This window comes from Gymnoscopelus braueri, assembly GCF_963280865.1.
Source record: "Gymnoscopelus braueri genome assembly, chromosome: 6".
NCBI classification, from domain to species: domain Eukaryota; kingdom Metazoa; phylum Chordata; class Actinopteri; order Myctophiformes; family Myctophidae; genus Gymnoscopelus; species Gymnoscopelus braueri.
This window is the reverse complement of record NC_137607.1, coordinates 43,039,377-43,054,618: the sequence shown is the minus strand read 5'-3', so window position 1 is coordinate 43,054,618 and position 15,242 is coordinate 43,039,377. Positions and strand designations below refer to the sequence as shown.

Here is a 15,242-nt window from a genome sequence, read left to right as displayed (position 1 = left end):
GTGATGATGGAAAAAGTACTCACATGTTTTACTTAAGTAAAAGTATCAATACTGCAATGTAGAAATACTCTGTTACAAGTAGAAGTCCCATATTCAAAATGTACTTGAGTAAAAGTACAAAAGTATCTGCATCAAAATATACTTAAAGTATAATAATACTTGAACTGGGGACCCCCCACCCTGACAAGCACTTAGTTTGACTCGGTCCCACAGATAAATATTGTGAAAATAGTGCAAGCTCACAACGCCTCGAGACGTTGTGAGCTTGTAGATCTGCTATTTTCAAAATGTTTGCCTTTATATTATTTTTAGTATTTTACAATTTGGCCAATGTTTAACCAGTTTTTACAGTATTGTTTGTTACTTTTGATGCAGAAATAGTCTTTTTCTTTTCTTTCTTTCTTTTTGTTTGAGGTATTAAAAAAGCTCTTAAAAGTCCTTAAATTGTCACTTCACTGTCATCTGGGACCCAGATGACCCAGAAATCATGTGGGGACCCCCCTGGGGGTCCCGACCCACAGGGTTGAGAACCACTGGTCTACTCAACAGTTAACCTACTTATTAAGTAAAATGTACTTACTTACTGCCCCCACTGGTGACTTTGCAGCACTGCAGCACTAGTGACACACATTCCCGCTGCCACGTGAGAGCGAGGTCACGTTGAGCAGAGACTGGCCCCGCCCCCCCGGCAAGATTCAAAACCCTGACGCACTATTATAGCCCTGCCTCTGGGGGAGGAGACACACACACACACACAGCAAGAGCGGCCATTGTTTGTAACTCTACCTACTGGAAAATACTGGACAAGGGAAAGACCCTTTATCATCGTTTTCTAGCATTGTTGTGAGTGTGTTTTTGTTGTAAACAAGATGAAGCTGAGGCGACGCAAATCGCTGAATCTGAATGTGAACCTGTTGTCGGCGAGACAGCTGTACGCCGGCCGCTCACCTAGAACCATCACCCCGAGGAGAGCCAGGAGTCAGACCACCACGGCCGAAAAACAACAGCACAACCTCGTCCACTCCAAGGTAAAACAACAACAACAACATCCTAACCCACGGGTCTTCAACACAAACCTATTTACCGAAAATAGCAGATCTACAAGCTCACAGCTTTTCGGCTACTGCTCCCCTGAGAATAGGGATGCTAGGGTTCAAGTCAGTGGTTAAAGTTCCTATGACGCAAAGATTTGGTGCCCCCCCCCTGTAATAACTCATGAGGACCCTCTGTTATTCTTAATTAAACAACGTTAATCTGTGAGGACGGTGGGTGAGCATAGAGTTATTATATCAGGTGAGGTGTGAATTCAATCCTGTTCGTTAGCATGTCGTGCTAATGTTGCCATGATAACAAAAACTACACGCGCGTGCGCACTAGTCTCACTGGACAGTTGTTTTTTATTGATTATTTTTTTTTAAATGTCCTGGCAATTGATGTCGTGTTTAAAGTGAGAAAAGTGTAATAACCTACCGGTGTATGCCCTGTTTTAGACTTAAGACCATTCGAAAAGAGCACATCTGATTTACATTATTGCTTGTTACAAGCTCACAAGAGTTGTGAGTTTATAGATCTGCTCTTTTCGAGAAATAAATAGGTAAATAGTTATGACATGGACGCCATGGTGAAATGGGTTAAAGGTGCTGTAAAGTGATCTTCTGTTCTTGTTTATCCTGTATCTTGTACATGAGTTCTCTCTCCTGACCTGTGAAATGTATTTTTTTATTACTAGATGGGGAAACCCATGTAAGTGAACAATCACTATTGGATCACTGAGCTATTTAACACTTAACTTCACAAACAAATACCACTTGGAGCACCTTTAAACAGTTGTGATTGATTCTTTGATGACTGATCAAGTTGACGTCCTGTCAGTCAGGTAATAATGAGGTCTTTGTGCGTTTTCACGTTTTATTGTATTCATGTGTTTCTAGGTTTGTTTGATTGTATGTAGCCTACAGGGTTTCTGCAAATCCTTAAAAAGTTAAATTAATTTATGTGAAAAAATGGCCTTAAAAAGACGGAAAGACATTAATGGGTCTAACACGCCACGTGTAGGTGTAATAAGAGTTGTGATTATTATTAACCCTATGTATTTAGTTCAAACCCATTAACGACAGCTATGTTATTTTTGTGAAAGAAACACTTCTACACTAAATTGCTTCTCTGAAAATAACAAGCTTTGTGAGCTTGTAGGTTGGCTATTTTTGGCACCCCCCCCCCAGAATAGGGATCAATGCTATAGTTCAATTTCATGAGTGACGTCTTAAATCGAACTTGCCTAAATTTGCAGAAAGCCAGAAACCCTGATTTATTCCAAGTTGTTCTCAGTTAGTGCAGATTAGAACAGACACAAGCAGCAGCAGCAGCACGTGTTGTGTGTCCATGTGAGCACTGCAGCATCATGGATGAGGATTAAACTCCCAGTTAAACCACCAGACAAGGTCTTAACCTAAAGTGGGTCATGACCCACCCACCCAGTTGTGTCATCACCCTGCTGTGTGTGTTAAGCTTCACTATGCTGCTCTGTGCACAGGGTCACCACCACAACCTGCTATTACTTGACCCTAGTATCTGTCTACATAACATGCCATATGTCATATGAATTACATGTTAACCTTTGCATAAGACTGCATTGGTCGTCAATTATATTTTACTGGATGTAATAATGGGAGTAAAATCCTTGGGTTTCAGTGATACCAGAAGAACCCAAGAATGATACCCATTGTGAGAATAAGGACACCAGATATTTCCAAGCCAATCTATGGTTGTAGTATGTGTCCACCATGGATTTGCTTTGAAATGTGACTTTTTTTATGCCCATGTCTGGTGGAGCAGGTGTCTTTTGGTAACAGCAATGACTTGGACAGTTTTAAACCTTGAGATGACTTGGTTGTAAGGTCATGGTCTGTGCTAATTTATTTTTGACAGAGCTATGTTTAATGCATCAATCATTGGAAATGGTTTTATTGCCAGGTATGTCTGCTCACATGAGAAATTTGTCTCAGTCAGATTGGTGCATTACAATGAATAACAAAATTATTACACAACTATTGACTCAAAACATAAAGATAAGCTACTTATCTTAAGCAAACTATATACGTACGGTAATACTATGTAGTGTTCACTATAGCAACATTGATAGCAATACAATGTAGGTCTCTATACAATATGCTATATATACTGTATACAGTATGCCTATGCCCAGTGGTATTATAAATAGAAGCATAAAATGTCCATAGCATGTGGCGTGGGCGTGGCATCTCTATGCATTTTTAGTTTATTTTTTGTCATCGGCAGTAGATTCAATTACAGCTACTGCGGCTTCATTGTACATGTGTGGACATTTATTGTGGCCTCACGGACAGAAGACAATAATAGTCAAGTACCATAAGACACTGTTTGTCAACGTCGGGTCCAGGAACCACCAGGGGTCCAAATGGACCCTTATGGGTCTGGAACTCTGAGAGTTAAATAAACATGGAGGATTTTACTGTGTAGATTCGGAGGTCCCAGAGATTAAAAAAGGCATCAAATGGGTCCGTGGCCTAATGTAGTGGTTCGGGTCCCCATATGATTGGTGGTGGTGGGGGGGGGGCTTCATTATTTCCATTTCCTGAAAAGTAGCAGTTTTGGACATACAGGGTTTCCACCCGACAGGGTCATGTGATTCTGTAGATTGTATGTTGACGTTTTATTGAACAGGTTTTTCCCCGTCCATGCAGGATGAAGTGGAGCCAGACTCCTCCCACTCAGATGATGAGGAGGAGGAGGAGAAGGAGGAGGAGGTTCCCATGGCAACCAGACGGCCGAGAGGTCGAGGACGGCCCAAAGGTCGAGCGAGGAGGGACAATGAGACGGGTACAGACTAACCACCACAGTACACCTTCCATTGTCTTGTTTTTATTTACTTGTTAACTTGTGTTTTTGCCTCATGACTACGACTACCATTAATAAGACCTGAGGCCGATTCTACAAGTGCCTTCTGAACCAGTAGTTCCACACATTTTTCCAAAATGTTCATAAATAGCAGATGTACAAGCTTGCAGCGCGGCACGAAGTGACGTGCTGTGAGCTTGTATATCTGGTATTTTTGAATAGCCAACGCTACAATCTCAAATGACAGATATACTTTCCCGGTGTTAATGGGTTCATTTAGTTCACGGCTGGGTAGGGCTGGGCGATATGAGTTCAAATCACAATTATTTAACACTTTGACACAACCTTGATTACAATTAATAAACAACGTCGATTATTCAAATAAATAGTTTAAAAAAAAATAGCAGATCATGACACATGAGCTTGTAGATCGTTATACAATGGTGCCGTACACAAATAGTGAAAATATCCAAAGGATAATACAGGGTTATGTGGTTAATCAGACTAATCAATTTAGTCGATTATAAAACATCTATTTGAATTTTGTCATGTCAATTTGTTGATATATCATTGCTTCTCGATTATTTGGTTATATAAGTCACTTATTGGTTCTAAATATCAGTTTCGATATATTTTCAGGGAACGTATATCTGGTATTGTTTTCACCTTGTGAGTATTTGTCTGTGTGTCATCGTAACAAATGCCACAGAAGTGGTTTCCTCCGGTACTTAGCCAGGTGTTTACGTCTGTCTGTGGACAGATTTGTTCAGTGCGATTACCTGGATTTGTATTTAGTTGCACAACCCTACACAACTTAGTATATCAATGTCTACACTAATGTCACAACTGTACAAGATGATGCGGTCACAAAATGTAATCGTAGTAAGGGTGACCGGTATCTTTTTTTAAGTGTTACATAGCTCTATATTCCCATAGTAATCATAGCTATAAAGTGTTTGATCAGTAACAGTGATCTTCCTGTCTCTCCAGCTCTTTAGTAAACAGAAAATACATTTTCAGGACAGGATTCCAATTTCATCCAATCAGGAGAGAGAACTTATACAGGATAAAGGGTAAAAGAAAAGTAAAATTGGAAGTGCTGAAATAAATAGATGAGCAGACAAAATTGGAAAGATGATAAATGGGTATTTATCAATTAATTAATTTTAACAAAAAAACGTTTGTTTTAACCAAAAAATTACACTTACACTACCTATAACAAGTGTGTAGTTGAGCTCACATTGAAGGCCTAGTTGGAAGCCGAGGTATGTGGTCAGCAGATACTGGCTAGCTGATACCTGGTTGCCATTAGCACGGCAAATGAATACTAATAAGTGCCAGTGCACAGTTCTCAGTAACTGCAGTGCGTTACTGAGAACGACTGGGAAGGGTGATACCAAACCCAAAACGTGACCAGGCCCAAAGAATGGCTCCTCGTGTAGGCAATTTAGGATTCTTGTTTGTTTTTTATTTTTGTTCCTTTTAAAAAAAATCTTTAAAAAGCCTATGTTTGTGTGAGTTTTCAAGACCCCTTTGGGGGCGGAGATGCACATTTACATGTGAAGCCACAATACACAAGCTACAATAAGTATGAACAAGGTTTTCGGCAAGCAACAGCCTGAACCCAAACTTTAGATGGTTCAGTTTTCATGCATCGATGTCCTCCTCAGTCTATTGCTGATCATTCCCAGCTTGGAACATTATCTCTCCACGCTGGCGTTTGAATGCAAATGAATTGAATTCAAATGAATTCCTCGTTTAAATAAGGAGAGATATATTCTGACCTCATTGTCAACATTAGGAAACACACCCTGGAGCTATCGCTCTTTCTCGTAAGAGCAGCTCTCATGAGGAAACTTATGTGACATGACATAACACATAACAGGATGAAAAGACAGTTTTTGGGGGTTGTTGTTGTTCCAAAGCCTCTCATCAAGTTGCATGGAAGCCTTTCTAAACAAAAGTATAATAATAAATAATAATAATAAAGTTTAGTACGGAACACAAAGTTATACAATGTAGTGGGGGTCCCTGCTTCATCTATCTCTGATCATTAGGTATATTTGAGTACACCAAGTGGCATAGTTGGGTATGCTCACCAAAGAAAAGTCATGTGTTCCATGCACCGTACACATAGATTAGGCGTCGCGGCTGGTTTGATCCCATCACTCACAAGATCTAAAGTTCCCTATTTTTGTGTGTGATTAGACCAGTTTCCCGTTTGTTTCAAGTTTTCCTGTTTTATCAGTTTCAGATACAGCCTTCAAGACACCGCCAGCCATGCGACGGCGCCGGGCCCTTGCAGAGATAGACCCGGGCTCTCCTTGCAACGCCACGTACAGGAGCATCTACACTCCCATCGTCCGCTTCCTTTCCCCCACCAAGGAGAGTGAGTACAACACACTGCATGTCACCTGGATGTGATGTGATGGCTGTACTGTACAGTACCGTACGTCTCACCGATTCAATCTCCACTGCGACTATCAATTATTTTCTATATATCAACGAATCGACATGAAAACACATCTTTGATAATTGTTATTATATAAATTATGTAACTAATCACCTAAATCGATTTGTCTGATTTACCACTTGGGTCCTGTTTTATACTCAATTGTACACCGGTATCACGCAAAAATACCTAAAATAGCTTACAACACATTGCAATGTGCCGCATTGTGAGCTTATGGATCTGTTAGTTAGTTAGTTCGATTAACTGTTGCAGCCCTACTCAAATGTGATGTCTGGTGTGGTTCAGCTTTTTTGAGACCCCACACCTGCGTGACATAAGAGCAAAAATGGCCGGCGAGTGGAACATGATCACACTTCTCGTTCTCGGCAGGTGTCTGTATGCTTACCTTGTCCTGAGGTTTATATGTGTGTGTGTGTGTGTGTGTGTGTGTGTGTGTGTGTGTGTTCAGATCAGTGCAGCCCGTGCAGGGGTCCCAGGACTGGAGATGTGCTGATGAGTCCCACTCCGGAGCAGTGCGTGTTCGGCTACGGCTCCGGCTCCATCGGCCTGCTGGCCGGTGACGAGGACAATGATGAGGTGTTCAACCCGTAAGTTTCACCTAACCCTACAGAGTAGCTCAGTCGGTAGAGTTTTCGCCTTTTGGATCACAAGGTCATGGGATCGATCACGGGCACCGCCAACTCAGCGTATGAGTATTATGAGCATGGCTTGGGTGCGGCAAGGCATGCGGTAAGTACTGGGAGCTGATGGTAGCTGTTGCGCTCCACCTCAGCAAACTTCCCAGGGGACTAGTGCATTGTAACGGGGATAAACTCCCACATTCTCGGCTGATACCGATAATAACTTACTTACTACAGATTCCTCTCTCAATCAACCTGGTAAAAAGATCTACGAAGTTGATGGTGTCATTCTTCCTAATGTCAGCTAACCTGCATCCTGTTTGTGTGAACTTTAACTAACAGTTTTCTTTGTTTGTTTGCTTCAGATTTGCCTTCGTCAAGAACATTCCTTCTCGTTCTCAGCAGTCCACACCGAGTCACCGAGACATTCCACCAAAGACCAGGAGCATGCCAGATGCCACCATGGTCCTAGACCTGGTCAGTGCACTACTAGGCCAGGAAACTCTCAAAAGCTACATTTATACTAGCTTATAGGGGTTTTCTGCCTTCTTTGGATAGTATAGAGCCCTGAAGGTTACCGGTTAACTAATACTATAGGGTTTAAGTAGTTAAAGGTAGGGTAAGTGATTTTCATTGACTAAAATAAGTGTTAAATAGCTCTATATTCTGATTGTTCTCATTGCTGTATACAGAGTGTTTGTTCAGTAACAGGAGTCTCCAAGTCTCTCCAGCACTTTATTAAACAGAAAATGCAATTCCAGGTCGGGATACCAATTCTATCCAATCTTGATAGAGAACTCAGTCGGGATACAGATTAATTGAAATTGGAAGTGATGACACAAATAAATGATCATACAAAATTGGAACTGGAGTACTAATACAAATGAAGCTGATAAATGGGTACTCTCTCCTGATTGGCTGAAATCTTCTCACCTACCTGAAAATGTATTTTCTGTTTATTAAAGAGCTGGACAGACAGGGAGACCCCTATGACTGAACAACGGCAATGATTACTATCAGAATATAGAGCTTTAACCTTTTAACAAAAAACGTTTTGTTTTAACAAATAAATATCACTTAGCCTACCTTTTTAAGCTAATGTGTCATCATGACGTGACACACTGTTGATGATCTGATGATGAGCTTGAAGATCAGGAGTAGATGGAGTATCAATTAGGAATAAAACGGAGTGTGCATGTACATGTTTGCCTCCCTGAAGCCAAATATTGTTGCTGTTTTGTTTTGAGCTGGTAGATCTGCTACTTTTGAATTTGAATCCTGAAAAGTAACAGTTTTGGACACATGAGGTTTCCACCCGATATATTTTATTCAGCACTATGACGACTGTCTGCATGGTTAAAGTTCTCGGTCGTCATGACTGATTTAGTTTGATTTAGTTTCCATAGAGGCCAGCATGTCTTTCTCTTGGCCTGTAACCTTAACACCGCTCCACTGCAAAATGAAAGAGCATTTGCATTGATCAAACTAGCAATAGAAAACATGTTATTTTAATATAATGTAGGATATTTCATGAAAGGTTAAAGCCTCAATCTGCGATTTCTTTGGCTGGCTGGATGTAGAACAGCAGGAACGTACAATAATATTGAAACTTCATCATTTTACTCATCGTGTATTTGTTTAGAAAACAGAGCACTAATGTGTGTGTGTGTGTGTGTGGGGTGGGGGGGGGTGTTCTTCCACACTGTTTCAGAAATCACTAAGTTGGATTTGTGAGATTATTATTAGTTTTTTTAACCCCTACTGTGTGTCTTTGCAGGATGAAACTCTGATGTACAGCTCGCTGAGTGTCATCCCAGATGCAACGTACTCGTTTCAAACACCCTTCCAGGACCATCAGTACAAGGTTTGTCTCATCTTTACATCAAGGGTGGGAGCCCGACTCCAACTCGTTTGAATAATACTGAGCTTTCTTACCGGGTGCACGCTCTGGAAAAGTTACGTAACAATAAATTGCTATAAGAGAATACCAGCACTCATGGAACTGTCCTTTTTAACCCATTAATTGCCAGAATTATTTTCATATTTTTTTAGCCAGTGCCAGAGTTTTTCATTGGGAAAAAAAAGTACTCAGGAGCCGAAATACTGACTTTTTAAGTTTTAAGTTAACAAGGAAGTGGATAGGAGTCTAGATCTTCAACTAATCATATCTCCTTGGTCTTTGGGTGAAATTGAAAAAAAAAAACATAGATCTACGCGATTGGCACGTGGTGGCTTTAAATCGGTTCGCGTAGATCTACGTGATTGGCAGTCAATGTGGCACTTATTTATGTATTTAAGTCGACATGATATACTGCAGAGCAGACGGAACAACGTATGCGTTCCGGCGTCAAGCCTTCATCAGCGTTGTATAGACAGTTCCGTGAGTGCTGGTATTCTCTTAAAGAGATTTATTGTAAAGTTGTCTTTACATGTCTCACATAGTAGGGGGGCTTTGATTTAAAGTGTTCCCAGCTTCATTTCGTTAATTGATTCTCAACTTTTTTCATTTTAAGGACCCCCAGTTTGATATACATTAGGCCACAGTCCCGCATTTGACACAGTGGTTTTTGGTTTAGTTTTTATCTCTGGGACCCCACCCAATCACACTGGAGCACACCAATACACTGTAATATTCCTCAGTGTTAATTTAACTCTGTCTTTAACTCTGAGAGTGTGCAGATGTAACCAAATGGACCCTTTTGGTTCCATTCGCACACTCAGAGTTACAGACCCATAATGGTCCATTCGCACACTCTCAGAGTTACAGACCCATAATGGTCCATTTGGACCCCCGGTGGTCCCCGGCCCACAGTGTACACACTGTGTGTAAAGAAGGTACACACTGTTGAATAATCCGCTTTGTATATCGTCTCTGTCGGGTGGAAACCTCATATGTCCAAACCTGTTGCTTTTCCGGATTCAAATTAAAAAATAGCAAAAGTAACTCTCTCTGGTCCTCGCCACAGGTCTACATGACTTTACGACCAGGAGTTAAGGAGTTTCTGCAGTCCATGTCCAAAGTCTACGAGGTGAGTTTGATTCATCTTTCTTTGGTGGACTTTTAAGTGTTCAGTAGAAGTGACTATTTACAGTATGTTTGAGGTATGTTGTCAATTAGCTGTTATGTAGTAATAGTAAAATGTAACTCGTATGGCGTATTCCGTGTTGTGGGCCTACGTTCAACCCATTTACACAAACGATAAAGTTCTGTACTTAAAATACACAAACCTCTTCATCCTCTGATTTACACACACATACCTTCCCTCTCACTGCTTAGTTTAGTTTAGTTTATTAGCACATTTGTAATATAGAAATAGAAACAATACATATCAAAAGAAAACAAGTTATTGCGCAAGAAAAGGAAGCAGCCAGCAGGCTTATTTGGAATCCTTTCCTTAATGGAAGAGGTCATTAAATAGCGTACGTTAAAAGTACAATAAGAACAATACAAAAGAATACAAGTTTACAAGGGGACCAGCAGTTCCATAAATAAATAAAAACAAAAACCGAAGAGAAGAAGAAAAAGACAGAAAAACAAATTAGTAAAAAAAACTATTACGTGATCACCTTTCCTTGAAGTTCATATTCTGCGTCAGGTTGGCTTTTATTACTTCCCCATCTCTCTTGTTGGTGTGAGATGTGTATAGAAGCCCCATGTTTGTTTTGATTGTCTTTTTACATGTGTAAGTAAACTCAGCGTGACTTGCATCCGGACAGCGTTTCCGTATCAGTAACATCTGTGTTGTGTGTGTGTGTGTGTGTGTTCTGTTGTAGCTATTTGTTTATACATCTGCTAAGAAGGAATACGCAGAGAAGATACTGGACATCTTGGATCCGAAGAAAACAATATTCCGGTAAGTTCCTCCAAAGATTTTGTCCTATTCGTGCTTTTTGTCTCCATAAGTGGACAGCCTATCACTGTCGGACGGAAACCTATAATCAAGCATATAAACATTTAACCAATATAAAGTATTAACAAGAGCTTGTAACTTAAGAATAACTACATTGGAACCCAGGTTCTTTTCTGAAAAGTAACGGTTTTGGACAGCCTGTCGGGTTTCCACCCGACAGGCGTTTTACTGCCTCCTGTTGCCTAGCAAGCAACACATGGTGCTATGCTGCCGATGGCTGGACAAAAAATGGCATGTTTTCGACTGTTTACACTCTGTACCTGTGTAAACTGGAAGAGAGTACACACACAGTCACATTCTCTGTGTTGATGTGTAACGGTAGTGTAAATTATATTATTTGGTTAAAACAAAAAGAGTTTTGTTATAAAGTTAAAGCTCTATATTCAGATAGTAGTTCAGACAGTAACATTCTCCATTCATCAGCTTTCATTTGATAGTGTTCTACTTCTAGTTAAAATTTTGTCAGCTGAATTCTTTGTCATCACTTCCATTTTCACTTATTAATCCTGTATTCCGTATTAGCTCGCTCTCCTGATTGGATAACATTGTTATCCTGACCTGAAAATGCATTTTCTGTTCATTATACAGATGGGGAGACCCCTGTTACTGAACAAACACTCTATAGCAACGATTACTATCAATGTAGAGCTCTTTAACAGATACTTTAACTAAACATTTTTTATATCACTTACTGCACCTTTTTAAATCTTTTTTTCCTCTCTCTTCCCGGTACAGACATCGTCTGTACCAGCAGGACTGTGTGTGTGTTCTGGGTCACTACATCAAAGACCTGGAGGTTCTGGAGAGGGACCTAGCCAAGATGGTGGTCCTAGACAACGCCCCCCACACCTACCCCTATCATGTACGTATCTCTCATTCATTCAGTTCAGCAGGCTTCCAGTTTTTATTGGACGCTTTTGAATCCCACTGCTTCATGGTTTTGTATAGGGTTGCAATAGAGCTGGGCAACATGACCTCAAATCAGTATCATCTTTATTTCACTTTTTTGTGCATGTCACAATTGTACAAGTAAGTCAATACAAGTGGTTAATCAGACTAATCAATTTAGTTTATTATCAAAATAAAACAAACTTTGTTGAAATACAGTTACAGTATACTGTAAGAAATAAAAACCCTAACCCTCAAAATAAATAACAGCCTGCTTCTCGATTATTCAATTAACCTACATGGGCAAGATTATCAAATTGGTATATCATGGTTATTGGTTCTACATGTTTTGATATGTATTGTCTGTGAATTGCCCGGCTCTAGGTTGCAGTGCTAAATGCATGTTGTATTTATGGGACAGTGCATGTTAACAGTATATTCTAATGTTTTTTAGCTGATGAACACCATCCCAGTGAAGAGCTGGTCTGGGGACCAGACGGACAGGGAGCTGCACAAACTCATCCCGTATCTGGAGAAGCTGTCTGGAGCAGTAAGTCACAGACTGGCTGTGTATTTTAAGCTCCTTCTGTGTTTTTTAATTTGTGGACCGTCGTTCAGTGGGAGTCTTTTTAGGCAGAGCAAAGGTTTTGGTGTGTTTGACTCACCCAGTAATTACCCCCCCCCCCCCACGCTGGCCTGGGATTAAACCCCGCAACACACTGTCTCACTCTGCTTTCTAAACATCTGCCGTACCGAGGGAGGAACTCCAAAGCAGAGAGGAGAGCCCAGATGAATACATGTACATCGACGCTTACATAAATGAATGTGCTGTCTGTTGAGTGTGTTGATACCTCACACCTACTGTTTAGACTGGTGTGTGTGGGGGGGTGGGGTATGCTTCATTTATCCTCCATAGAACCATGGTGGGGCTTGCTAAATAAAAACCGCTCTACAACCTAACAACACGTATTTTTGCCAAGTGATACCATCATGCAATGGAGTCTAAAATGACCCTATCCACCCTTAAGATTAATGGATGATCCACACTAAGAATGGTAACAGTAAATAAGTATTTTTTATGGATGGATTCAAGTGGATGGCAGAGAATACACTACAACTATACCGACGGTAATGAAAGCTATCTTTAGGATCACTTTCAGAGTGATTGGATGAACGATATAAACACTTGTCTGTCTGACAGCCAATCGAAATCCATCCGAATTGACATGGCGCCACGTTCAACATGTTTACTGAACGTTATGGTTCATCAGCGTGGATAGTTATAGTTATCTTTATAGTTATCGTTCTTGGTTCCCAAACTTTTTAGCTCAAGACATTTGCCCGGGGCACAAACTAGTGAAAATAGCAGATCTACAAGCTCACAACAAGCGGTGCGCTTGTAGATCTGCTATTTTTACTACTTCTTAAACTTTTTTAAATGTATTCATGGAAATGATTAGATTTTTTTCCCCCTTTTTATTTATGAAATACTTTTGAAAAATGTTGGAATTGTTTTTAATTTATGAAAAGTTGTGATTTTGTTTTTGTTTAAACTTTTTAAAATCTTTTGAAATCATATTGTTTCTTTTAAATGTAGGAAACGAGAAAAAAAGGGGATATTTACTCGCGACCCATACAAATTGGTCCGCGACCCAAACATGGGTCCCGACCCACTGTGTGGGAAACAGTGCCTTAAACCCTATATAATTAGTGGACTGGGGTCCCCCAGAGCTCTATACTAGGTCCGCTCACATTTCCCTCCTCTATACCAAATCTATTCACCCCAGAATAGGGACGCTAGGGTTCAAATTGTCAAGTCACTATGAACGCACTCTGATTTCTCTCTGTCTCACTGTTTTCTAGGAGGATTTTCGGGAAACGTTGAAAAGAAGGAAGGATCACTTCCATAGGCTGCTGTCGGAGGATTGACTGACTGACTCACACAAACCCCTCGTCATTCAATCATTCATTCATTCACTCTTCTATTTGATGAACTTTCTATTTGGCTTTCTTCTGCCTAATGAATGAGAGTGCTCTGGTATTCCAAACATTCAACAATCTTCCAAAAAAAGACCACCACCTTTCCATGGCCATTTCTACATCACGACAAATTCTCTCATCAACTGTATGTAGTGTAGCAACCAACAAAAATGCATATTGTAAATATTTTCAGATCTATTTTTTCTTTTTCGTGCAGCTCTTCCAAAAAGCCAGCTCCCTCATTTGGCCATTTCTACACAACAATGCATTATTTCACAACTAAACAAGAATGGATATTGTAAATATTTTGAGATTTTTTTCTTTTGCCCTTTTATATATGCAGTATATATATCAAATGCTATCCTTAAATTAAAGTGACAAGATAATAAAGCGTTCAATCTTTTTTTAGACTAATTGGGTATTATTTTCCTTTTGATGGATTTTTGATTTGATTGTGATATCGATTAATGTGCTATGCGATGTACTGTATGTTCCAGACCGCTTGTTGTGTGTTTGTCTGTGTGTGTGTGTGTATATGTGAGAGTGAATACGCTACATTATAGTTGGTCTATGCTTGTTTCATAAAGCAGTGGTTCTCAAAGTGGGCTGCGGGGGTCCCAGGGGGTCCCCAGTAAAATTTGTTAATCCAGCATCACAATCATTTTAACCACTTTATGTACATTATATTTTATACTTTGGCTATTTAAAAATAGCAGATATACAAGCTCAGATCAGCTTGTACATCTGCTATTTTCTGGGGGTCCGCAGCACAAAACATATTTTCAAATGGGGGTCCGCGGCCAAAAACATCAATTTGGGGGTCCATGGCACGAAAAAGTTTAAGAACTACTGCAGTTTTTTTGTGTTGTGTACAGAGGAAGCCTCCCGCCCGTCCCCCCCGCCTCTCCCCTGAAACCCTATTCCACCTCAAATAGGTTCCTCCTGCAATATGTGGCCATCCCACAAAGGCTGCTATTGTCAGAGGGCCTATTATTCTCCACCCCCCTCTTTTCTTTTTTCCCCCTTTTTTCTCTGAAGTTCTCCAACGTGCCTTACAAATCACTCAGTCAAGACCTGGCACCTGGGTGCATTGAGAGCCCGCCAGAAAAGAGAGAGAGAGAGGGGAGGGGCTGCTGCACTATTCTGGTCTGCCAAGAAAATAGCCGATCTACAAGCTGTCGACGCGCTGTGAGCTTGTAGATCTGGTATTTTTGCTGACAAAAGTGCTCATAAAACAGACCTACAGTCAAGCTATGTCACACAGCTTTGTCTTTGCTGGAGCCGAGGGTCAGTTCCACAGACAGCATACTACCCTATGTCGGCACAAACCAACCTATATATATATATATATATATGTGTATGGGTTTATATATGTTTTTATTTAGTTTAACCACATGAACATTAGTGTCCATATTCTGGGGGGGAAATAAGAAGCGCATTGTGGGCTTGTAGATCGGCTATTGTAGAGGGAAAACAGGAGGGGGCCTAGAATAA

The 15,242-nt window shown here is 40.5% G+C and overlaps 1 protein-coding gene across 1 annotated transcript; it reads left to right on the top strand.

The window, feature by feature from the left end:
• The first annotated feature begins 749 nt into the window (after positions 1-749).
• On the top strand, positions 750-14,151 carry ctdspl3 (CTD (carboxy-terminal domain, RNA polymerase II, polypeptide A) small phosphatase like 3). Its single transcript, XM_080429689.1, has 11 exons — positions 750-1,028; positions 3,723-3,858; positions 6,125-6,265; positions 6,798-6,936; positions 7,335-7,446; positions 8,747-8,833; positions 9,936-9,998; positions 10,744-10,823; positions 11,616-11,742; positions 12,223-12,318; positions 13,632-14,151. Exons 1-11 carry the CDS (start codon positions 870-872, stop codon positions 13,695-13,697), a joined length of 1,206 nt encoding a protein of 401 aa, XP_080285815.1. The 5' UTR covers positions 750-869; the 3' UTR covers positions 13,698-14,151.
• Positions 14,152-15,242: the final 1,091 nt, after the last annotated feature.